At 38.5% G+C, this 27411-nt stretch overlaps 1 protein-coding gene across 1 annotated transcript in view; it reads left to right on the top strand.

Moving 5' to 3' along the window:
• Positions 1-27411, top strand: part of LOC131073394 (uncharacterized) — a 90699-nt gene that overhangs the window by 14729 nt on the left and 48559 nt on the right. Inside the window, exons 2-3 of the mRNA XM_058009823.1 lie at positions 26542-26619; positions 26881-27057. Of these exons, the coding sequence (XP_057865806.1) occupies positions 26548-26619; positions 26881-27057 (249 nt within the window). The 5' untranslated portion in view covers positions 26542-26547. The remainder of the gene's footprint in view (positions 1-26541; positions 26620-26880; positions 27058-27411) is intronic.

Genomic DNA, 27411 nt, shown 5'->3' with positions numbered 1-27411 from the left:
GATCCTGTCTCATCTCTGATCATCTTGGACATCTTGGTGGCTTTCCTCTTTTCTGTCATTTCCTGAGAATTTCCAACAAGGCTCTCTAAATCAATCACATTATCTTCGTCCTCGATCACAATCACCCTTGTTAGTCTCTCTTTTAACCAATCTGGAATGGCAGATCTTGTTTCTCTAACCTGTATCTCATTAGGCAATGTTTCTTCTTCTCTAAGGGGAGATGTCACTTCGTCCTCGTTTTTGTCTTCATGTAGCTCATTGACTTGGAGAGATCGGCTTGATGAACGTTGAGATGCCTGTCCTTCTTCATGTTTATCGTTTTGTACCATTGATTCCATAGATTCCTCCATTTCAAGTGTCCTCTTCTCTTGTCGAGAAGATGTGCCGGATGAACGATCTCGGTTGGCCTCTGGCTTCTTCTTGGAGGATTCCCTTTTCTCAGGTCTTTCTTTTCTCTTTGAGCCTCTAGGATGAGGATTACCCTCACTTACGCTTCGAAGGTTGCCTTCGCTTGTGCTTCTGGGATTAGGATTACCTTCACTTACACTTGCTCCTCCTTCACCTGGCCTTTCCTCCAAAGTAAAAGTCATAGATATGCCCTGCTCTCTCAACTTTTGATGTTGCACATCAACCTATCTGCGAGTACAAGACAAAACTGGAGCCATCAAGGCATCCAGATCGAAAATTTCAGGTTCATTCCAATCTAGTTTCACTGCTTTGCTTTCTCGGTCATAAGATGATTGGAGATGTTTGCCACTGTCCTGAGCTTGGTCGGCCACTCTGTAAATTTTGCATTTTCTGATAAAGTCTAAAGGCAATCTAGAATGCATCTTTCTTTTCACTTCAAGATCATCTGAGAGATTCATCACAAAGTCCTCTACCTGAGGTTCATGTCTGTATTTCCTTCCGACTGTCTCTTCTATATACCCATAAGGATCAAAACTCTCTCTCATGGCAAAGAACGAAAATGAATATAAAGCTAACTCCTTTTCCGCATCATCCATGGCTAGGGCATTAGGACATACCTCAACTGAATTTCCTAGTATGATAGGAACAGGAACTCCATTTCCGTGCCTGTGTCTGAATGCCTTTGCATATGCTGCCAACTGTCTAATTACCTCAAGTAACACTATTCTGTCTGTCGGATATCTTGGCAACATGTAGGGAGGTGAAGGACATCCACGAACTCTAATATATGTAAACTTCTGAAATTGGATGAACCAAGCACCGTACCTTTTTACAAGCTCTTGTGCATCCTGAGATAGCCGATTGTGAATTCCACCTTGCAATGTTCTGGTGATGTTCATCGTGAAGGTATCATTGACCAACTTGTAGCCACTTCCTGGAGGATGATGCAAATGAACATAGGAATCACAAACTCTGACTTCCCTGGGCCCTCTCCCGATCACTCCTCCGTGAGGCAGTCCTGCATATTCAAAACTCCTGATCAAGGCATATATGATGTATGAACTCATGTGGAAGGACTTGGTCGCCTTCAGTCTTCTTAACTGCACGTCTAAGCAATGGCTAATCATTCTAGCCCAATGAATTGTTCCTTTTCCTTGAACTATCACTTGGATGAAGTAGAACATCCACTTCTCAAAATAGAAGGCTTGAGGAGCCCCTGTAACTCGGTTGAGTAATGTTATCAAATCTCTGTACTCCTCCTAGAAGTCGATCCTATGTGGTGTGTTCGGAATCTTGCTCAGGCGAGGACGACTCTTGAGTAACCAATTCTTGTTGATGATGTTTAAGCAAGTGTCTGGATCATCTTCATACATGGACCTGGCTCCTTCTAAGCTTTTATAAATCATATCTTTATGTTCTGGCAAGTGAAGAGCTTCACTGATAGCTTCCTCTGAAAGATGAGCAAAAGTATCTCCCTCCTTGGACACTATCGATCTGGACTGTGGATCATAATGGCGAGCACACTCGATCATCAACTCATGGCACTGGATTGCTGGAGGGAAGCCGGCCGCCTTGATAATGCCACTTTCAATTATTCTCCTTGCGACAGGTGATGGTTTGCCAATGTAAGGGACCTCTCGAAACTTCTTCACACTGAAGTTTCCCAAGTTGGTATCTCCAATGTTGCTCCATTTAGACACGATCTTGGTCTCCAATTCTTCGTTCTTTTGATCTTCCTTCATGAGGGCTGGACGACTGGTAGATGCTCCCGCCTTCGGGGTCGCCATCGTGACACCTACACAACATTTCATAATGAGTAACGGATTTTGCAATGCATAAATATAGATTGGATTAAAGGTTGAATTTAGGAAACTTCATGATAAGTCTTTGAGTTATCATTTCCTAAATACGATTGAGCTACTGGAAATTCAAAATTTCAAAATTCAAAATTTAGATTAAGACTATGACGATCAAAATTCAAAATTTGAACAAAGAGGATTTCGCCATACCTCACTTTGAGAGCTAACTCTAACAAAAGGATGCAAAATTAGGAAATTCGCCTAGGCAAAATCGAAGTTTGAAGTATTCAACGTGATCCTCCTCTAGCAAAGGCGCCTCCTTACTTAATTTTACCACCCTTGGGGTCTTCAACACCTTAAGGACAAATTCGCTCCACCTCTAACCAAATTCGCACTCTTCCTTGGATGGAAATTTCGCACTTCTCCTTGCCTTCTCCAAATCGCATGCAAATGAATGATTAAATGATGATTTGAAATGCTTCAAAGTACCCTCCTTATATAAGCGCTCACCTCTTTAATTACCTCTAGGCCGACTTGAAAATAAGGCAAATAATAACAAAAAAATTAAAATAAAAAGGAGGCCGACTTTTGTATAAATATAAAAATAAAACCCAAGCGCTCTCCCTCCTATTTAATTAAATTAATAATTAATTAATTAAATGCCTTCGTATTTAATAGTTTCGATTTTTTAAAAGGCAAAATTAATTATTAAATGCCTTGTGCGCACCCATTAAATGCCAATTTTAATTAAAAATATCAAGGTTCATCGAAATTTAGCATTTAATGCAATTTGAAAATGATGTTGGCGCCTAGACATGGGAAGAATAATGAATATTAACCTCATCGCTTTGGTCCTTGGCAGAGGGACAGGAGCGCTTTAGCATTTTGTTCTTGAATTTCTCGCTTTTTACGTTCAAAGTCACTTCCCTTACGTCCAAACTGGTATTTTAATTGGGAACCTTGATCTTGATCTTATTCAATCTTTTGAATGAATGTCTCTTAGACCATTTTCGCCCTGGTCCCTTGGTGAGGGACAGGAGCGAACTTTGCTTTTCTCCTTGATCCTTTGATCATTTTAATTGCCAACTTACGTCACAAGGCAAGAAATAACTTCATCCATTCATTCTACGCATACTTAACTTGTCCCTTGCAAGGCGAATTTGATGTTTGAGTGATTTTCGCCCTGGTCCCTTGGTGAGGGACAGGAGCGAACTTTGTATTTTAGCTCAAAATTGTCAACTTTTAACATTAACTCCTTGCTCATCACCTTTCTAATGACATTTCGGACCTTGCATGACTTCGCCTTGATATGGTTTTTGAAGGAAATGACTGTTTTGATGAATATCGCCCTGGTCCTCCAGTGAAGGACAGGAGCGAACTTTTGTTCCTTGTGCTAATCCTTGATCATATCAACTTTCAATTGCTTTCAAAATGTAAAATAGTGTCTCTTACTCCTTCTTGAACGTTTGAAACGGAAGTGACACCTCAAAATTGGACACACTTGCATATTTCGCTCTGGTCCCTGGGAGAGGGACAGGAGCGCCTTGGGCAATTTCATCAAGTTCTAGCGGTCCTTTGCAACTTCGTTCTCCTTTAAAGCATTCCAAACATCATTTTGACTTCGTGTCTTGACTTGGACCCATTCAAATTCGGAGGGAGAGGCTAGATAACCAAGATTTCACCCTGGTCCCTGACTGAAGGACAGGAGCGAATTTGCACTTTTAAGCTCATTTGCGCTTTGCCAACTTTCAAATTTGTCTTCAACGGATTCATTATGCTCCCCTTCACTCATCTTTGACATGAAACTCGCTTTAACTTTGTGTGAGTTTTACCTTATGAGGAAATCGCTCTGGTCCCTTGGAGAGGGACAGGAGCGCCTAGGCAAATACGGGCTTACTTGGCGTCTTGCAATCTTCAAAATTATCTTCAATAGATTCGTTATGCTTTCCTTTGCTTGCCTCAAACTTAAAACTCACTTCACCTTCGCCCAAAACTTGTCTTTTAAGCAAATCGCTCTGGTCCCTTGGAGAGGGACAGGAGCTATCATTGAAATTCGCCCTGGTCCCTGGGAGAGGGACAGGAGCGATCCTGACCTTTTGGGCAGATTTTCTCCATGATGGCATTTTCAAGTTATATTCAACTGATAAAACATACTTTCTTTGTTCTCCTCAAATCGCGAAATCATTAAAATCTTGCAAGGACAAAGCGATCTTGGATTTCAAGCTCCGGTCCTTCAGTGAGGGACAGGAGCGATTTTGTCCTTCTGGCACATTTCCTTGTTTGCAAATTTCTTCAAATTATATTCAAGGGACAAAGATACCCTCCTTGATATCTTTCAATCCAAAAAAACGTCTTGGTCCTGCAAGGACAGTTGAATTTTAAGAAACAAGCTCCGGTCCTTCAGTGAGGGACAGGAGCGATTTTTGTCCTTGAGGTCAAAATCTCAACTTTTCATTGCAAACGGCTAAATCCTGGCGTTCCATCATGTTGATTTCACCTTCCATTGCGTCCTTGACACTTCAATTTGATCAAAATGAGGTCAAAAATGGTCTAAGTAAGTCATTTCGCCCTGGTCCCTGACTGAGGGACAGGAGCGATTTGACTTTAAACTTAAAAAATTTGCCATTTTGAGTCTCAAAAATCTTCTAAATCTTCAATTATTGCATCTCCTGGCGACCCTGCACAAGACAAATGAAGCAAGTCAATAACCCAGATGTATGAAAATATGATTTTCGCCCTGGTCCCTGACTGAAGGACAGGAGCGATTTTGCCTCTATAAGCCAAAATATCAAGGTTTTAAGACTTTAGTCACTTCACAAGGCATAACTAGGCTATCTCCAAGGCGAAGGATCAATTATCAAACTTTCCAAAATTTGGTCAAAATTTCAATCAAACAAAATTTCAAAATTCCATCATCAACACTTAGGCAAAATTTGGACTTGCTTTCAAAATTCCGACTGAATCTAGACAGATTCACTTGACCCCTTGACAGATTCACCCTATTCCAAAATTGCAATCCATACGAGGATGCTCAATAACCTTCAAAATTGACTGGACTTCGGCTTGAAAATATCAACAGGAAACCCTAAGGCTTAGCCCTAGTCCAGACGACTCACTCACTTCCCAAAAACCCTAAAAAGCAGAGAGAAGAACAAGGCCAAACCGAGCAAAAAAAAGAGGGGGTCCCCATTTTAATGGGGCGATGTGTGAAATGGTCACAACAGTGCCCAAATCCGATCACTTCCATTTCCATTTCTCATCATTGCCATCACCATTTCACCATTCTATTTCCTTCCATTTCCACCTCCCCTACCATGCTTCACTTCTATTTACCGTATCCTCTACCCACCTACCTTTCTATACTCCATCTACCCTTCCTTCCACCCATCCCCATATCCTAATCTACTTCACCTACATAACCTACCTAACATTTCCTAACTTCCATCCCACATCCTTAACCTACCCCTACCACTACCTTTACCTTTACCTCCATCACCCCTTCCACCTCATTCACCTCCTAACCTTCACCTATACCCTCACCTGCCTAACCCTCTTCCCATCCTAGCATACTCACCCCTTACCCTTCTACTTCCCTTAGCCTACCCTGTCCCTTACCTACCACTTCACCCCTACCCCTATCCTATCCTATCCCACCTTCCTTCCCCTAGCCTAACGCCATCCCATTATAACCTACGCCCCTCTACCCTTTCATTACCCCCTTATACCTCCCATTACATTTTACTCCCCAACCTCCCCTAACTCCATCCACTACCCCTTATACCTCCTAACCCCACGTATCTCCTACTTCCATCATTTATATCCCTTATGTCCCCCTTTCCTCCAACATCCCATTCCCCGTCTTTCTCCACGTAGCAGCTACCCTTAACATTTCCTACCACTCCCCCCTCTTATTTCTCTCCACCGTATCACATTACATGCTGGGCCCCACACACTCCAAGATGGAGAATTAAATAAGTTTTTTCCTATGGACTCTTTGCTGGGACCCACCAACCACTGGCTGAGAATGTAAATCTGTTTTTGTTTTTGCATTGCATGGGCCCCACCAAAATTTTGAAATCAAAGAAAAGTTTTTTTTGTTTGAGGGAATTTTAAAGGGAGAGCATCCACCTCACTCTACCCCTTCATCTCTTCCACCTTATCCCATCCGTGGCACTTCTTTACCACATCACCCCATTTTCTTTGCCACAATATCCTCTTTAATGTTACACCTTTCCACTCCCTTTTCACACCCATGGCATATTTGGGTTCCACTAAAACTTTAGGATGAAGAGTATAAAGCAACTCACTTCAAATTTGATTAAAACTTCTAGGTTCGTACCTGTTCAAATAGATTCACCTTGAAGGAAGATTTTAATCTCTGATTGGCTCCAAAGGAGAGAAGATTTTCAAGCATAATTGAGGTGAACTATAAAGGATAAGCTCTTTAAGAGGAGATTCAAAATAGGCTGGTTCCTCATCACTGAGAATTTTATTAGATCTTTGGGGAAGTGATCAGACCTCATTCACCCTTGGTTTAAATGCAATTTCCAGTAGATTAATTTCTCTGAGTTTAGACCACAATCAGACCTAAGTATTATTTTATACTCAGAAATATGATTAATGTGCATGATGTTTGATTTAAGTTGCGTGTCTTTGCAGGTATGGTTGTAAACAAATGAAGAATGGAGCACAAGGAATATGAGATGATGACAAACCAAGAATGGGGACTCCCCAACATAAGGGAAAAGATCTGTGCATCACCGCATGAAGAATGCATTCAGATAGAATTAATCCTGCAAACGCAGATAGACAGAGGTGGAAAATCCTAAAGTCAAAGGTTGTGAAAATCAGGTCTGATTCAATTGTGCAAGTAAGAGCAGAAAGCACCACTTGACAATGTGAGAGAATTAGCACTCAGAAATTTTGTGTTTTGTACAAATCAGACCCTTAAGACCTGATCTGTTTGATGAGTGAAGGCAAGTAAGATTGATTGATCAATCATCTGCTACAAATGAAGCTCCAATGACCGATTCAGGAGTAAGGATTTTTGTTCATGCAAAGATGAGAAATGCTTTCACCAAACAACTTTAGTACAAAGAAACCTAATTTGGCCGATCAAGTGTGCAAGTTGCGGATGTCTCCCAAATCGGCCGATTCACTCATGTTTGCTAAGCTGCTTAAATTAGCCAATCATGTTTTCGTTTGCAATGCTATCCAATTTAGGACTAACTTCATGCACAAGGCAAGTAGAGCGACTTCAAGATCAGAGCATGAAGAGCGAACTTCAAGATTCAATCCATAAGCGACTTCAGGAAATAAAATACATCAGCGAGGTTCAAAGAATCCAAGTATAAGAGCGAGCTTCACAAACTGAAGTAGATGAGCGAAATTCATAAATTGAGCTATATGAGCGAAATTCATGATAGAAGAGCAAAGGGGATCTGAAAGCATTCAATTTGAAACAAACTTCACAAATCACCCCACATGAGTGACTTCATGAGTTAGGAATTTGGAGTGAATTTCCTAATTCACGAGTTTAAGATTCGGAGCGAATTTCCTACTTCACGAGTTTAAGATTTGGAGCGAATTTCCTACTTCACGAGTTTAAGAAATGGAGCGAAATTCATACTACATGAGTGGAGCAAGTGGAGCAAACTTCATGACTTGCCTCCTTGGATACACAAGCAAGCCTACATGACCGAAGTTGAATGAGAAATGAAGGATGATCGCCTTGAATAAATTCAATTTCAAGTGAACTTCACGAGTTGAGCTTTTGGAGCAAAATTTTCTAACTTCATGAGTTCACATCTTGGAGCGAAATTTATACTTCATGAGTTGTCACCTTGGAGTGGATTTTACAACTTCACTAGTTGCTAATTTGGAACGAAATTTACAACTTCATGAGTTGCTAGATTGGAGCGAATTTTACAACTTCATGAGTTGTCGCCTTGGAACGAACTTCAGGAGTTGAGGATTCGGAGCGAATTTCTACAAAGGTGAAATTCATAACTTAGAAGATTGAAGCATAAGCAAGGTGATTGAAACTAGTTTCACGTGCACACCATCTAGAGCAATCTTCATCTTCAAACCTACACCAGCAAATCTCAACTTCATGAATTAGCATGCATGAGTGAATTTCATATTGAATTTCACAATATCAATATGCAAGAGTGAACTTCATGATTTGACCTACACGAGCAAACTTCACAATTTGAAGGGTATGAGCGAAGTTCAAGAAAATGAAGAAGAGTAGGACAAGGACAACGTCATGAACATCAAGGGTGGAGTAAACTTCAAGAGCTCCTCTCTAAGAGTGAAAGGCAACTTCAAGTGTCCCTCTAGGAAGGTGAATTCTCTTTATATGCTCTTGTTAAACCTATATATCGTGTATTTGATACTTGTTTGTTTGTTTTGCAAGAGATGGAGAAAGAAATAAGGAGATCACACAAGAAGCATTCACTTACACAGAGACATGATCTACAACATCAACGACATGAAGGGAGTCACAGGAGAAGGAATTTCGAAGGAGAGAGACAATGGTGACATCAGAAGTTCATCAATACTTCAAAACTAAGATTTCTACCTTGCACTTCCATGATCAAGGCATTCGAGAAGACAGTTTCAGAAGAATTAATCAAAGTTAGAAGATCATCGTCATCATTGCTGAAGTTGGATAATGTTGAGTATCGAGAGATATCTCTCAACATCCCTTCATGATGATGAATCAAATCAAGTCTACAAAGTGGAAGTTGGAGGTCGCGTCCTAGTCATCATCCCAGTCACTATCTCTACCAATCAGAGAGGTCCACATCAACATCTCTTGATTCAATGTACCCGACTCACCAGTGATGGCACAAACTCCGATGCACCTACCCTTGTTATCTATTGGTCATGACAAAGTGTTGCAATTATTTCATTTAGCCAAACTGAGTTTGTTATAACAAACCCTAATTAGGGTTTTTCATTGTAAAATCTTGGCCATTGATGGAGATTCAATCCTAGCCATTCATTGTAAATGAGCTCTCTATAAAAAGCTCAAACTCTTCATTTGTAAAGGTTAATAGTTGGAGAATAGTTAATAGTGAGTAGAATAGTGAATAGAATAGCAATTAGGATAGAAGTTAGAGTAGGAGGAGGCAAAGATTGTTGCCAAACGTTGTTGTAAAGAACAATTGATTTCATTGAAGTTATGGTGAATTTAATTTGTTTCTTTAACAACTTGCATGGTCTTTGCTTCTCAATTTGCTTTCATGTTGATTAAATTGAGTGGAAGAATTTGTTGAATGTATTCCCGTGGAATCCGTTTTGTCCATACCACTAGCCTCTTATTGATTGCAAGTGTGCCTTGCGTGGTCAACTGGAATGATATGAGCTTAACTTCGAATCGTTCTACACCCATTGCTTATGCATTAACTTGAATGGTGATCAATGTTTGATGGTATTGATTCGAAAATCTTTGAAACGTCCTTAGAAGATTGCATTGAGCTTGTGTCAAATTGTTCAGTTTGATGGTGAGACCTCGCTCAGTAGGATTCCACCCAGTCATTCATCTATATTCTTACATTCTAGGTCCTAGAATAGACTCTCTCACTCCTTTTGCCATTTTTTCAAACTCAAGTAAGCTTAGAATAAAAAAAGCATCACCATATTGAAATATCAGATGATCAAATCCCAACAAATCAAGCATTCAGGCGTTCTAATGTAAGTCCCCTTGTGATTCCAGCATAATCACATCAACCAACAGAGCTTATCCACACGTAGTGACCCTACATTCATGAACCTTGGAGTCTTCTCAAGTGATCCTTAAGCTAATCTTTAGCACTTGAGAGATTTTGTTCAAGAGAGGATAAGATGCTTTTGGGTATTTTATTCTGTGTTCGCATGTGCATAAAAAACACATCAACACTTCCCTGGTGGGCGATGTGGATGTTTCGTCCCGCCCTTGTGCCTCTGCCGTTGGTGTTTTGTTGGGTTCTCGTAAGCTGCTGAATGCGACCACGTTTGTTGGGCAGAGGTGGATTGGTGAGGCCTTGAGGTCACGGCTAGGGAGACAGCTGTATGGTGGGATCGTTCCTGTAGCTAATGCCATCTCTGTTAATCTGAAGTCAGAGAAGACAAAGGAAATATATCATAATGCTTCTGTTCTCTTCTTACATGGTGTGATTTGTCGGTTTAGGGGTTTTTGGCCTTCCCTCCCTTAGCTGCACACCTGGATCTTTGAGCAATGGGAGCCTCTTATTACGGATAAAGTTCATATTTGCCCCATGGCTAAGGGGTTTTTTGTTGCTAAGTTGGATAATGCTCAGGATAGAAACAAAATCTTATGTGATCCTTTTTTTGGCTGAGAGAACAAATTTTTGTTAATGATTAAGCCTTGGCACTCTGATTTCAACTCTTCTTCTGAAACGTTTAATAAGATCCTGATTTGGGGTCGGCTTCCTAATCTCCCCCTTCATTTATGGGCTGATTCTCTTTTAGAGGAAGTGGGTGATGCCCTTGGAGATTTTTTGATGGTGGATGATGAATCCTCTGATATTTTTCACTCCACCTTTGCTCGCATATTGGTTGATATGGATGTTTCAAAAGGATTGCCTGTTGAGATTTTACTCAAATCTTCTAAGGGTTCTTGGGTTCAATCTTTGGACTATGAAGGGATTCCCTTCCAATGTAGAAGATTTTTTCAAACAAGTCATGCGGCTGCACAATGCGGATTTGAGAAAAAGGCAATGACGGCTACATGGTGGAAAGGTGCTTCTCAACAACATTATACAGTTGAGAAGGAATCTGATCAGCATAGGAGTTTTTCTGAGGTGGTTGCGATGGAAACACAGGATCTAGGGGCATCCTCTCCGGATGTCACAAATGGTGGGGCTGCTGAAACTGTGCAAGACTCTCCTGTTGAAACCCCTAAAGTGAGATAAAATGGGCCTCAGGCTGCTAATTCTGGTGGCTTTTCTATTAAGGCTATACCTCCAGGGAGGAATACAAATGAAATCTCTGAGACAGTGGTTGCAGGCATTCATTCTCAGGATAATGGTTCGTTGGTTTGGCATGACAAAGCATTGCAAGTGGAAGAGGGCTGGATTTTTGTTAAGGGCAAGAAAACAAGGTTCTCTAAGCCTTCTTTTGACATGACTCTTCGTTCCCATAAGAGCAGCTCTAAATGTAAATCTTGATGGTTCTTGTTTGGGGGCTGGTTTAAGGCTGGCTGCAAGCTATTCTTTTTGCAACTTTGTTTTAGGTTGGCTGGCTGCAAGCTATTCTTTTTGCAACTTTTTTACCCACGGTTGTCTGTGCTTTCATGTTCCTATGTTAGGAAAACTTTCTGGTTGAGGGTTTCAGATCCTTTCAAAATCTGATTGTAAAGGGTTTTGGGTCCCTTCAAAACCTATTTTTGCTGTAAAAGAAAACATGCAACACACAGTTCCTTACAATCCTCTCAGCAAAATGTGGTGGCAAAACCCAAGAATAGGTTCTTGAAGATGGAAAATTGTATGATGCACTCCAAATATTTGGCACCTCAATAATCAGCAAAGGTCATCAACTGTGCGTGTTATATCCAGTACTGAGTTCCTCACAAATCTATGAAGGGGTAACACCTTTTCAAGCTTGGACTAGTCATAAGGCCTGCTTGGTTGTGAAAGGATTCTCCCAAGTTCTAGGTATTGACTACTCTTAAGACTTTTGCGCTAGTTGCCAAAATGAATTCTATTTGACTTGCCCTTGCTATAGCTACAACCCATCATTGGGAAGTTCATTAGATAGATGTGAAGCGTGCTTTTCTTTATGGTGACCTAAAATATAAAATCTATATGGAGCAACCACAAGGGGTTTGTACAAGATCCTTCACTTGTTTGCTATCTTTTAATGCATTACATGAATAACTGAAATGTCCACCTTGCAATGCACGACAAACCTGCATTACATGAGTGAGGCAATGCATTTCCACAGTGCAATGCATTTCGGCTTTGCAATGCATGAGCGAGGCAAAACCCTGACCTGCATTACATGAATAACTGAAATGTCCGCTCTACAATGCAAGACAGACCCTAGAATCCGCTTAGGAATGCATGGATACATGGAAATTCTGCCCTTGAATACATGTCTCACTTGAAACTCCGCATTGTAATGCAAAGGCAGGTGAAATTTTTGCCCATGTATTACATAGTCAACTCTAATTCTCACCCAGCAATGCAGAGTAGAGGCTGAATTTTGCTTGGGAAGGTGAGTTGTGTTGAAACATAGGCTCTCATCCTATATTTATAGTCATTCAAGTCATAGTGCAAAGGCAGGCCAACCTTGATAGGAGTCACCAAAACATGTGAATAAGAGCAAGGTGTTAAGGAGGCCAACCATATGTGAAGAAGAATAACAAATCAAGAATGATGCCAAGTGAGTACTTCCAGAGTCGAGGATCATCCCAAGATGGAAGAAGGTTGGAGATACCAACTTAGGACACATAAACATGGAAAAGTTGAAAAGGCGAACGCATAAGCACAACTCGTCAAAGATAGCTAAGAAGATGATACGTAATAGAATTGTGCAAGCTGCCGGTTTCCCGCTTGCAATACAGTGTAGCGAGTTGATATTGGAATTTGCCAAGCATTATGATCCCAAGGAAAGATGCGTGGTAGCTCCTAATGGCAAAGTATTAGCTTAACTTATAGAGGAGGCTATTTCAGAGATTTGATATTCCTGTATATAATTCCATAGTGTTCATGACAAAGGAAGAGGCTTTGAAGATATATGAGGAAGGACCTAATTCTTGTGCATAAATCATCAATAACTCTTGGTTGTTGAAACCAAGAACTTGTCATTCCAGAATGCCTAAGAGACTTCGTAGATTGGATTTTAAAGAGGAATGCTAAGATCTTGTCACATTGTTGAACAAAGTCATGGGATATGCCCTCAAGCTTCTAATTTTGAGCCATGGATGTTCTACTATGTTGAAGAAATAGTATTTGGAGTGAAGATGATCAATTGGGCTAAGATAATCAGTAACAATCTAGATGACCAATTGAGGAAGCTGGAGTGCTCCTGATATTTATATATGAGTTCATATATTGTCTACATGTTGGCAAGGAGCTATAGATATAAAGGGTTAACATGCAGAGGAGCAGTTGGGAGCAATGAAGGACAAATCAAAGTATATGAATGTTACCCTCAATTGCACCTACACAATACTGCTCATTTTAGAAGAGTGAATGATGCCTTTTCAATGTATATTGTGAGAATTTTACTAGTAGGCACTCATATGAGATTGTCACAAGAGGCTAGGGATTTGGTGAAGAAGTATGGTTTGTGGTTCATTTAGTTTCCTAAGTTCACCTACATCCGATTGTAGGGATTTTCATCCTCTCCCTACAATCTTCCGAGGTTTCCAACATACAAGATGATATTGTTGGAGGTTACAAGGCAAATATCCATGTATGACAAGATTCAGAAAAATAAGCACAAAGTTGGGGTCACCTTTCCAATGACTTTTGGAAATTCAATCGAAGTATGCCCTTCAATTCAAGTAGCTAAGAAGTCGGAGGAGTTGCAATTCTACCCTCTTGGAGCTTACTCATCAAGAACGAATTTTGATCCTTATAATAACACAGGGAGAGCAAATGGAAGAAGATACACAAAATGCATCTTGAGGATCACTAGGCGAATGAAGTGGATGATTTTGAGATCCAAAGGAGAATGTATTCTAGGCTACCAATATAGATGACTAGAATTTGATAGTTATTTCTTGTGCTAGATCAAGTCAAAGATGATGGAAATTATGTCCAACGTCAGTTTGAAGAAGAAAGGAGTAGACCTCTTCCTCCACTTAGTCAGAAGTTGAAATAGTAGACCTGATGAGTTGATGAGACCAGTTGTGGCATATACAAGAAAATGGATGGATTAACAGGTTGCAAAGTTGAAAGCACAAGATATCCTCCTAACGTATGATTTGATGGGAGATACGGAGTCACAGCCTTCTAATAATGGAATAACGAAAAGTCAAAAAGAAATTAGTATTGAGCACAAAAGAAGCAGGGAAGAGGGTTAAAGTCACAAGAAAAGGAAAGACATAGCTGAAACTTCACAACCTAAGAAGACAAAAAGAAAGGAAATTTCAGGTGAAGAACCAAAGCAGGAAAGGCAAAAGACAAGTATGACTCTCTCATCAACTAGTAATTCATTGTAGGAGGTTTCTATTTCCATAGACAAGAATGAGACATCTATGACTGAGAATGAACCATCAAGGGAAAATGAATCAAACCCAAGAGTTAGAGATGGTCAAAGTATTAAACGAATCTTTGAAGTCTATTCTACAAAGAAACCAAGATGAGAATCCTTTTCAAGATGTGGAAGTTCTTCCTCATGAATAGTTAGTGGAGCTAGTAATAGTACCAATTGAAGAGGTCCTACAAGATGCGAACATGAGTTTTCCAAATAAAGATTTCAATGTAGAGCAGTCAACAGTTCTTGAATGGTTGAGGAATCGAATGAAAAAGAAGGCTAGCATAGTGGAGAATGATCCAACTAATAACTTGGAGGATTTTCTAGGAAGGATTGGTAAGATTGTAGAGAAGAAATAATTTAACACAACATATATGAGAGAAGAACCACAAAACATACACCTATGATGAAGGTAAGGAAACATACACAACATACATGTGTTTGAAGGAAGGCAAGAATGGTGATTTCAATTAATTATAAGGCCAATAGCCAAACTTATAGTTGCAAAAATGCAAGATAAATACAAGAGAAGTGAAAGAGCATAGAATAGCTCAAGCTAGCAGGGAGAGAACCCTTTACCATGAGGCTTAACAACCTTTATATAGAAAATTGGTTACAAGAATGATCATGATCCTTGTGTTTGCAGGGAAATGTCTGTTTGGGAGTGCAGGGAAGTGCATGCACTTGACTTCTGTACATGCAAGCAACCTAGCCATACCCTGAAAATGCAATCCTGAGAAGGGTGGATTGACTGACCTTCCAAAGTCAGAGCATGCAGACATGACACAAGTCACCACAACAAGCATGGCCCTGCACCTCTCTTGATGGAAATCCTACCAAAAACATTAAATGCACCCTTGTGGCTCCATAAAAGAAGGTGCACAATTCACAAAAGTCGTCGGAGCATTTAAAGCTTTGAGTGTTGATCATGCCATCCAGAAGTGTTGCCAGCCAGAAAGAAGTCCGAGGACTTCGGAAATTTGGGTTCCCGAAGTGGGGAAGACAAGGAAAGAACTTCAGAACCTCGGGGTTCCGGGAAGGAGAAAGGAGAGCAACAGGGAATTTCGGAACCTCGGGGTTCCGGAGTTCTGGGGAACTGAAAAAAGAGTTAAGGAAGGAACTTCGAAACCTCGGGGTTCTGAAGTTCCGGGAAAGAAGAGGGGAAGCAAAGGAAGAGAACTTCGGAACCTTGGGGTTTTGGAGTTCCAGAGAAAGAAAGGAAGAAAGGCTAGGAGGGAACTTCGGGACCTCGAGGTTCCGGAGTTCCGAAGAAGGCAAGGGAAAGGAACTTCGGAACCTCGGGGTGTTGGAGTTTCGGAGAAGGTAAGGGAAAGGAACTTCGGAACCTCGAGGTTCCGGAGCTCCAGGGAACTGAGGAGGAGGCAAGGAAAAGGCGAGACTTAGCAAAGGAACTTCAGAACCTCGGGGTTCCGGAGTTCTGGGGAAGGGAGAAAAGGCGAAAGGAACTTTGAAACGTTCAGGGTTCTGAAGTTTCGGGGAATAGAAGAGGAGGGGAAAGAAAGGGAGGAACATCGGAACCTTGGGGTTCCGAAGTTCCGGGAAAAGAAAGGAGAGGCAGCAAAGGGAAGGAACTTCGGAACCTCGGGGTTTTGGAGTTCCGGGGAATCAAGAGGGGAAGAGGGAACTTCGGAACCTCGGGGTTCCGGAATTCCGGAGAAGAAAAGCAAGAGAAGGCAAAGAGAAGGAACTTCAGAACCTCGGGGTTCCGAAATTCCGAGGAAGGAAGAAAAGGCTAAGGGAGGAACTTCCTCCGGGCAAGGCAACACCTCACACTTCATAATTCTTCTACCTTTCTCCTTGATCAACTGGGGCAGCGCTGGTACATGGATCGTATCTCTGATCGGTTCTTATTGATGGACCAAGGGTGTCATAAAATGACAACATGGACCTTGATGAGGAAATATTTATGAAACAATTTGATAATTTTATTGTGAAGGGACAAGAACACTTGGTTTGCAGGTGAAAAAGATCTTTGTATGGTTTGAAGTAGTCACCAAGAATGTGGTATCAAAAATTTGCTGCCTTTGCATTGAATCATGACTTTATTAGAAGTGAAGAGGATCATTGCGTTTATTTTAAGTTAATTGATGATCAACTACTAATCATTGCTCTATATGTTGATGACATGTTATTTACTGGAAATGATAAGGGAATGATTATGGAATTCAAGAGTCAATTATCTGATACTTTTAATATGAAAGATTTAGGGGCTGCAAAATTTATCCTGGGTATGGAAATCAATAGTGATTGAGTTAACATAAAATTATTGTTAAATCAAAAGAAGTATGCTAACACTATTTGCAGCGTTTTGTCATGCATGATTGTAAACCGGTTAGTAATCCCTTTCCAGTTGGCACTAGGCTACCTCTAGAACAATGTCCTAAAATAGGTGATGAATTTGAAGAGATGTATAAAGTTCCATATGCTAGTGCTGTAGGAGGCCTTATGTATGTTATGGTTTGTACAAGACCTGATATTGGCCAAGCAGTGGGAGTTCTTAGTAGATTTATGGCGAATCCTCATAAAGAACATTGGACTAATGTGAAAAGGGTTTTCAGATATTTATGTGGGACTTATAACCATTGCATTTGTTATTGTGGATCTTATGATATGAGTAGGGTGATTGATTTGCAAGGCTTTATTGATTTAGATTTTGTTGGTGATCTAGATTGTAGAAGGTCCACAAGTGGCTATGTCTTTACTTTGTTTGGTGTAGTTAGTTGGATGAGCAAAAGACAACCTAGAGTTGCATTGTCCACTACAAAAGTAGAGTACATGGCTGTGGCAAATGCTTGTAAGTAGGCAGTGTGGTTAGAGAGATTGTGTTTAGGTTTTGGTTTTCAATGTAAACATGTAAGAATTAGATGTGACAATCAAAGAGCCATTTGTTTGGCTAAAAAACCAATGTATCAGTATCACTTTGCACACAGATGTTCAGTATCACTTTGCACACAGATGTTTAGTATCACTTTACTCGGGAAATGGTCTGGGAGGTACAATCATGTTACAAAAAGTAGACAATTTAGAGAATGTTGTAGACTCTTACTAAACCAGTAAACACAAAAAATTGAGTTGGTGTAGAGAGGCCATGGCCTTTACTTCTTCTAGAGATCGATTTATTCAGTTTCCTTTTATGCTTTTTGCAAGGTGTTCGATAAGTGGGAGAATGTTGAGAAAATTTTTCAACCTTGCTTCAACCATATTTTTTTTAACTATTAATTGGCAATTTGTAATCATCTTTTAGTTGCCATGAAAGTTGCTAAATGCAACTATGACAACTTTTAAGGTGTTGTTTTAGTTGTCAAATTAGAAAGAGCATGAAAAAGGGGAAGTTAAATGTAAGCTTGGAGAAGGTAATGATGAAGATTTTTAAGTTTTCATGAACACATTACTGAAACGTAGATACAATAAAAGTTGAAAGATTAAGATTCTTATTTTTGTGATTTATGCCTAAACGGTTTTAGAAGCCATTCATGATTTGTGGTTTCTCTCATGCGTATATATTTAGTGCTTGAGTTGAAGATAAACAAGTTAATTTTTAGGTTGTTGAAGCAATGAAGTGTTGCAGTGATTTAGAGAGCTCAAAGTTGTCTTGATGTAACTCATTTGAAGGATTAATACAAGTGTCGGATCTCTTTGGGTGTGGAGTTTTTTCCCGCAAGGGTTTCTCCACATAATTCTTGAGTTATAGTTTGCATTTATATTGTAATCTATTTCCATCTATGTTTATTGCTATCTATTTTTTTGGACGCATAAAATTATCTACATATTTTCACACTATAAAATTTTATCCTATTTTTCAACACCTTGTGGCCATAATGTTGGCATTCATATTCTCATGTTGGTATCTTTGCTGTTGTTGACCCTATGACTTTTATCACATGTGTTCCATCCAATATTTTACAAAAGGTATTGAGCAACTTTAAAGAATTCTGTGCTTATTATAAAGTGAGCGACATACCTTAAAGTTCTTAAAATGATATTTAATTAAATCTTTTAATGAGAACCTTTTTAAAGTGGAAACTTCATTTTATGTATGTAGAGGTCAAGGAATGATGGGGTGGGGGATGGGTGCGGATAGGCTTTAAGCCCTTTGTAATTTGCCAATGTAAAATGGAGGTGAAGTTTTTTTAACATCTTATATAAATTCTTTAACTCTTTGGGGTTTCTTTTAAAGACATAATTTTTTTGTTTGGGTGTATTGCTTCTTGCATATCTATGTAAGCATCCAAACTCTGCTACTTAGGCACCTCATCACTTTGTTTGACTTAAGTGCCACATGAGCCACAATAACAAAATATTCTGTTGTAATCAAATTAGATAGACACAACTATAAGTCTTGGCAAGATGAACTCTTGAAGCATTTTAGATGGTTTAAACTCTTGCTTGTTCTCTATGGATTGGTTCCTAAACCCATTTCTTTTCCACTTCTTTTTGATAGAAGCTAGATGGAGGAAAAGGACTATTCACATTATGGGATTTGATTATGTGTAATGTTGATATTGACATTGGTCATTACTTACATTGAATGCCTTCATGACCTTTGGACCATAATTTGGGAGATATATCAAGACCCACTTGAACCTTTGTTATTGAATAATCTTGCTATGGATTTTCTTATACCCCTTGATGAATTTCAACCATATATTTGTGATAGAGTGGGAAGATTTTATTTGTCACGATGACATATAGACATTCTTTGGTACTTCTCTTTCTTCTCCTTCTAAGATTTTAGTTGATTTTGAGATTGAGGACTCCTCTATGTTAGCTTTGGTAGATTTATTTGTTGTTCATACTTAAACATCTAATGTTGACACATTAGTAGAGACTTCAGCTTTAGAATCTATTTCTATTGAGTTTAGTGTGGTTTTTGAGGGAGCTTCTAGTGATTAAGTGTAGTAGGACCATTTGATATACCTCTTTGATGATAATGCCATTGTAATTATTGTCTCATCTTCTTTCGCTTCTCTACTACAATAGTTTCCATAGTGCTTGGACTTGTCACCATCATTAGTTGAACCTAGGACGCTTGATCAGATCTTGACACCTTTTAGCATTGACTTGGCAACATTTGACCAATTTATAGAGATCATCTTTTATCCTCTTCACTCATATTCCTTTCTAGGGTGGGAAGATCTCCTACACTCACCTTTGGATTTCTTTCTTTTGAGGAGGAGAAATATTGTTTGGCAAGCATGGATCTTCTTTAGCATTTAGTGCCAAGCATCCACTATAGATGTAAGAGGCATCACATTTGGGGGGCTACATAGTCTCTCTCTTATTCTTTCTCTTTGGGGGTTTCGACATTCTCTCTTTTTGAGGGGGTTTATCATTGTACATGGGTACATGTTGGTGTACGTTCTATCATATACTGAACATTAGAATAAAATACCCAAGGATACTTTATCCTCTCTTGAAAAATCACTAGTTATGTTAAGATTGCGAGAAGATCATATGGCGATTCCAAGGTTTCTTTTGTCAGGTCTTGACATGTGGATAAGCTCACTGGGCGTTGTGATATGCTGGTAATACACAAAGGGACTTACGCTTGGCGTGTTCAATTCACAATGGAGGTTTAGACAATGAAGCTCTATCATCTGGGATTTGGATCATGGACTTCGATAAAACTGAAAAGGAGGTAAGGTTTAGAAATTCTAAATCTATTCCTAAGAATTCAAGAGACGGTAAAGACTTTGTGAAACTATTAACAACACTTTGTTTCGCCACACTTAGGACAACTACACAAAGCATGTGCAATCTTCTAAGGTTGTGCTCAAGATTTTCACACTTATGAATAATACCAACAATTGAACAATATTACTCAAAGTAGAAGTTAAGCATCCACATCAAAAGCTTAGGCTAACTTTACACATTGAATGAAAATCATCCATCCAACAAAAGTATGAGCAAAAGTTTCACCAATCTAAACTATCAAATCCTTCATTCATCTAACATACATGAAATAAAATCTAAACTACGATGAGGGATAAGAACCATGCTGACTCCAAAATAAGGGAAATAATCACGATCAATTCGCACAATGTATTACTTATTATTTTGGCAATCCTAAGCAACAATTGCTTATCTCAACATGTTTTGCAACATGCTCCCATAAATTACAAATGAGGGGTGAGCTCAATTTTTAGGCTCCTTAATTACAATTCAATGGCCAAGATTGATTTCCAATCAATGGTCGAGATTAAAACAACCTAACCCTAAGCAAAGTTTCCCCAAATAGATCAAAGATCCGTCGGATGAGAGACAAGTGGCACAAGATGCTATTTTTTAGGATGTTACCCCCTTCTTCTGCTGAGAGGTAGTGTGTTCAATGAACCTGGACATGTTGACTTGAATTCCCCACTTTGTGCCGAAAAATTTGCTAAGTATGAAAATTTGTCTGGAATACTCTTCTTGCCGCCAATTTATGTTGCACGTGGGAGCTTGTCTTTGACTCTTCAAAAATGAAATCCTTCAAGAAATCTGAAATTTCTTTCCATACTTTCGCCGAGTTTGAAGACTTTTCTATCTTGATGCTTGGAGACTCTTTCAGGTGCCTTGAATTTGCAGAAGAATTTGATTCATCTCCTCTTTATTTTCCTCTTTGTTCTTCTTCTTTCTTCCTGTTTCCTCTCCAACATTTAGTCAAAATTTGATTCTTTTGGTTGTGGAAGATTCCACACTTAGCCATTTTTCATGTATCAAACTTTTATCAACCTGTTCGTTTGATTGACCCTTCATTTCATGTGCTTGTCAAATTTAATTTCCCGTTTGATTACTGGTCTGATTTCCTGTGAATTTGTCAAAATTTGTCTTTCCTCATGGCGTTCCAACTTGACTATCTTCTTGTCTAATGGATCAAATTTGAGGTCACTGATCCGACATCTTCACATATTCCAGTTATGCCTTGGGCAAATTCGTGTCTGAGTTTGATCAACTTGCTTGGACAATTTTCAGTCCTGTCTTATGTCCTGACTGTGAGTGTGCCAATTTATGTTTTCTCCCTCTTAGGCTGTCTTAAACCGGGAACTTGAATGTGTTTGACATATTAGGGTTTGTATCTTGGAACAAATTTGTGTCAGTCTTTATGTCTTGGCATGCTTCATGTCAATTGGCTTGTCCTCGGACTTGGAATATTCTTGAACAATCATCCTTCATGTTTGATGGATCAGAAAAGTTCGGTCAGTCACATGTCCTCTTGTCTATGGCAAATTTTGGAAATATAATCAGACAATTTGTCTTGCTCTTTGTCATGTCATCTTGGCAGGCTTTGGAAGTATGATGAGACAAATTGTCTTCCAATTTGTCAGGCCATCTTGTTCTTGGAAGGACAAATTTCATGCTTTGGATTGTTTGGCATGCTCGAAGGCTTTCCACTTGGCAGGGCAAAGTTCACATATCCTTGGACAATATTTTTATTGTTCTTGATTTAATTGGATAAATTTTGTGCTTAGTTTCTTTGGACATGTTTTATTCCTCAGCAAATTTTGGATGACTTTCTTCCTTGGATATGAAAGGGCAGACTTTCCACATCTTTGGACAGATTTTGGTTCATGCTTCATTTCAAACCTGGAAGGTTATCACATGTATATCAGATATAAACAATCTTCCTCTTCCAAGGCGGGTTTGGAGATGATTAAAAATTTCCTTGCTGATCATGATAGCAGCAGTTGGACAATGTGAATTCAAATTACCTTCTAGTTTATTCTTCCTTACGCAAGTCCACTTTCAATTTGCTGTCTTGAATGATTTTGGATGACTTTTTGATATGTATCTTCCTCCAATTTGTCTTGTTTTCTCATCAAAGGCAGATTTGATAGCCTTTTGGACAAGGTGAAGTGCATATTTGGAAGACTTTTAAAAAGGCTATGTGCAGATTTGATTGATCTTTCTCTCCTTAAGCAGATCCAGGGATGAACAATGGTGAATCTTTTTGAATATGATAAGATATAAAGAGCTTTATTGTCTTATCATCAAACCTTCAATCTGCTGTTAATGGCGAACTTGGAGGATATACTGCACTTCTTGAATACCTCTTTCAAACCCTTAGATTTGCTTTATATGGCCAATCCTCCTAAAATCTAATCAGACTTTGGAGTGATTTTCAAGAAGAATTTGAACTTCTTTCTTGAATCTGCTTTATTCCTTCTTCTGGAGATGTTCAAGGTAGAATTTTCACTTTCAAACTGTTATCAATGGCGAATTTGAGGAAAATATTGAACTCATTTCCTTCAAACCCTTGATTTTGCTTTATTTCTCATCCAAATTCTTCTGAACATTGGATTTTGGAGCTGCTTCCTTTGAAGAATTCAAATTTTTTCTTCAAACCCTTGAATTTACTTTATCTCTGCAAGGGTAATCTGATAATATGATCAGATTTGGCATGAATCTGATAATCTTTTAAGTTTTTGAGCTGCTTACTTTGATCACTCTTAGCAATTTTCTTGAATTTGGCAAAGAGAAGTGATAGTAAAACCTTGTCTTTATAGCTTCTTGAGTTGCTTCTAGAAGCTTTATTGCAAGGTTGCACGGGTACGGGGGTACTTGGAGACTTTGGAGACTGGTGCTGGTACTGGTATGACTATTTTTTCAAAATAGGAGATGTGGGTACTTGGAGACGCCAATTTCTTTTAAATATAATTTAATAATTTATAGAAATTTTGAAAATATAATGACATTGAACATTAAATATAATATAATAATTTAGTAATGGCTGTTGCAACGTTTTAAGAAATCCTTGTGACCTGCATTTGTTTTGAGCATTGTTTTATTTCCATTTGTACTACATTTTGATTATTTTGTTTCCTGTGTTTTTTTTTTTTAACATTTTAAGGTTTCTTTTTTTTTTTTGTTTGGCTTGGAGACGATGGGAGACGGGTGGATACGTTAGTGAGAAGTCTCCTCTTTGTGGAGACGTTTCCAACGAAGTTTCTGGTGCGGGAGACGTGTCCGAGTCTCCGGTACGAGTACCCAGGGGCTGGGTACGAGTACCCATGCAACCTTGCTTTATTGTTTTATTCTATCTTTAGGAAATTTAAACTCCTTGCCTTCTTCTAGAAGGAAGCTTGGAAGATTCTCAAAAATTAGAAAGTTTTATTGTTTTATCCTCCGTCTAAGAAGTTGGAATTTTATCCTTAGAAGCTTCCATCATGTTTTAGAAAGTTTTATTTGTTTTAAATCTCCTAGAAATTCGAATTTGAGGAAGGCTTGCCACAATTAATTTTAATTTTTTTTATTTTAATTTTTTTGACTTTAATTGTTTAAATGCCAAGTCATCATACTTGCCATCTTTAATTCTCTTGGAATGCCATGTCATCTTTTATTGCCAACTAGGAAATTTATATTTTTTTTTCTATGCCATCTTCAATTTGGCCTAAGTGGGCCCTACATTCTTTCTCAAGCTTTGGCGAATTTTGCACATCTTCCTTATGCCATGTTTTTAAAGTGGACTTGGAAAGAATTTCTAGCTTGGACATGAGGTGCACTTTGAAATTTGTCAGACATTTTTGGTACATGAATAAACTTAACCTTAGGCAAGAGTTAAGTAACCCTTGCCACAAGTTAGTTAACCCTTGGTAGGAGTTTAACACTTGTTGGACAATTTTTCTTGGACAATTTTTTAAATTGATCCTGCTCAAACTTCTTCCACATTTTAATTGATCGTCTGCCATTCTACCCTTGAACCTTGTTGAACTTGTCTGCCAATTTTATTTCTTCAACTTGGACGAAATTTTCAATGTGCCATTCCACTTGCCTTCTTTTGACTTGGTCTACAGTGTTCATGCCATGTTCATACCTTGCTGGTTCATCTGGACAAAAACCCTAATCTGGATTTCCATTTTGCTTTTTGCACTTGGAGACCTCATTTTTGAAATTTGAGAACATGGGTAGGAATAATTTGGCATGGGGATGAAAACCCTAATCTCAGAAAAAAGCAAAATTTTCAAACCCTTGCTTTTTACACTTAGAAGCAAAATTTTTCGAATCTGAAGACATGGGCAAGATCAGAATGACCTAAAGAACAAAACCCTAATCTCAAAAAAAGCAAAATTTTTGAAGCCATGATTTTATATCTAGAGGCAAGATTTACAAATTGCAACAAAATGGGTAGTAATAAAATAGCTCAAAGAACAAGACCCATATGCCAGTTTCAAAAAAGCAGAAAAAAACAAAAAATTCTAAAAATAGCAGGTTGTCAGAAATGACCCAAAGCAATTGCGATCCTCGTCCTTCGGACCTTCTAAACACTTTGACAACATTCATACATGATTCTGAGCATGATTTCTCAACTTGGCTTGGGATGAATTCTCAAAAATTCTAAGTCCTCATTGTAAAAAGATTGGTGATTAGCAGGTGCGGCGGCAAAGCAGAACCCTAAAAAGCAAAAACAGGGGGTCCCTATTTGCAATGGGGCCGTGTGTGAAATAGGTCACAACAGTACCTTATATGGTTTGTTTTCTTAGCCATTTCTCATTTTTCCTAAGTTGCACTTATGGGGGAGTGTTGGTGTAATATTGCATCTATTAATAAGTTTACTTAGGATATTAGGAATGGTTAATTATTCTCATCGAGGTAGTTAATAGTGACACATGTTCACCTTGACTTATGGTACACTAGTGCCACCATTGCCTCATCAATCCTTTATTAATGGTAGTTAGGTGTCATCTTTGTTTGGTCAAGGCCACCTTTGTTTGAGTTAGATCGAGTTAACTGATCCATCAATTGGTAGTTCAACTCTTGACATCTTAATTAGATCGAGTTAACTCATCCCCTCTTTGGGAGTCATTGTGAGTTTCAGTTTATTCATGACCTCTAGACATGATCTTATCGAGCCATGCATCCAAGAGGCCATATATTTGTAAACAATCTTTTGTATTGTATCTTGTTCACATCCTCGATATTGGAATATAGCTGATATTTCAATTGCACACCATTTGCATGTTTCTTGTGGCTTGTGCAACTTATCTTCATTCATGGAGATCTATCTCCTCAAGCCATGCACCCTAGCTGCCTAAGGAATCTTTTGTGTTGTATCTTTTTCACATCCTTGATGTTGGAATATAGCTTATGTTTGCATTGAAGACAATTTGTGTGTTTGCTTGTAGCTTGTGTAAGTTATCTTCATTCACGTAGATCTAGACTTGTGTAACTTAGAGCACTAAAATTTGGTTTGCTGATAGCTTGATAATTCTCTACCTATATGGTGTTTGCTGGATTAGTTTATTTTCAAGTGTTTAAATGTTCAGAATTATATTCCATATAAATGAAAATGGCAGATTTTTCTTGCATGGACGTGATCTTTTGCTAGAAATAAGATTAGAGCATTATCTTGCACTGTTGTGCAACTCAAGTTTGGGGACTTGAACTCTCTTTTTTTGGCTCACAAATCATCTCTTCCATGAGGTTGATTTAAAACAGATAATTAAGTTTTATATCACACATGAAGCACTAGTAAACAAATGTTTCATGAAGAAGTTAGTTGCAAGGAAAATTGGTCTTCAAGAGTACACTTAAGTGTGTCCATGGACAGTCAGGAGGATTGGGCTCTGAGTTAAGTGGTTAAAGAAGAAAGCAGTGAGAAGTGGGAATTCTTGACACTGGATAATTTCTTTATTGAGTAAAATTTTTAAAGACAAGATTAAAGCATTATGTCCTTTATTTATTAGGTGTAAGCAAGCAAATTGACATGGATATATGGTTTTTATGATAGTTCTAAGTACACTAGTCTCAGATGGTTTGTTATACTTATTATGAAGTCTCATGGTGGAACTAAGAAGTATACGAAATGATGATTATTGTTTCTCTTAAGTATTTAGTATTTGTTGGGCTGTAGACCCCCAAAAGAAGATTTTGAAGGCCATTGCTCCATTTCTTTGTTGTACTTTGGTTTAACTCAAGAATTAACAATTAATTATGGTGAAGTCAATTTGGTGTGAATATTGCCACTGCGTAATAAGTTTAGACTCCTTATGAGTTCTATTGCTGTTCTAGAATGCTCCCATTTATGGGTATTGCTGATTTTGATTATTTGAGTATTATGTTTATTTTCATTCAAGTTAATTATAGTCCTTTGTCTTACTGACATTAATTGGGATTAGGACAGATTCAAATGATGATGTTAAAGAAAAATGGAGCTAAAGGTCAAGAAACAACTATATCTCCTGCAGAGCAGGAAGCCAAGGTACTTAAGATGATCTAAAATGATTGTTGTGTTGTACATTGTATATGGTTGATTGTAGCCACCTTGCAGTTACTTTTGCTGAACCTAACTATCAGTTTGTGAGATCTTCAGTTTCTCTGTTTGTGGATCAAGTGGCCTTAGTGACCATTAACCAACTTGGACATCTGAAATCTGTGATTATGTATATTTATGTGCATTAGACAATATAGACACTAGTATTTTCGCTAATTTTAATATTTGGAATATCATCTGACACTGCAGATAAGAGAGGTACGGGCATTAATAGGACCTTTGTCAGGTAAATTGTTGCTGTACTGTTCGGATGATTTACTTTCACAATACTTGAGGGCACGCAATTGGAGTGTTAAAAAAGCAGTTAAAATGTTGAAAGACACTCTTAAATGGAGATTGGAGTACAAACCAGATGAAATTCGATGGGTAATATTACTGTATTCTTTTGGAATGCATTTTTTGATCTTATTCCCCTTGTTCATATGTAGCCATGGTTCCTTTTTAATAAGGTATTTGGTATATGTTCTGGAAATATTTCCAAAACAATAGTTTTTACTTGAAAATGAATAAATTATGTAACTGATATGATATTTCCACAGTCCATTTGAATGATTGAGAGTACTTCTGGTAATACCCACACAGCTATTACCAGAAGAACTCTCAAATCATGAATAATATGTGCTTTTTAAACTTCTTTTTTTTTCATTTATACTAAGTTCTTTTTTTTATGCATTGTTCCCTTTGCAAGTATAGGAGTCTTTCCTAGTGACCTTAGTTAAT

The sequence above is a fragment of the Cryptomeria japonica genome, chromosome 10 (genome assembly GCF_030272615.1).
Source record: "Cryptomeria japonica chromosome 10, Sugi_1.0, whole genome shotgun sequence".
NCBI classification, from domain to species: domain Eukaryota; kingdom Viridiplantae; phylum Streptophyta; class Pinopsida; order Cupressales; family Cupressaceae; genus Cryptomeria; species Cryptomeria japonica.
The sequence above is the reverse complement of the archived record's forward strand: the minus strand, read 5'-3'. Positions and strand labels throughout refer to the sequence as shown.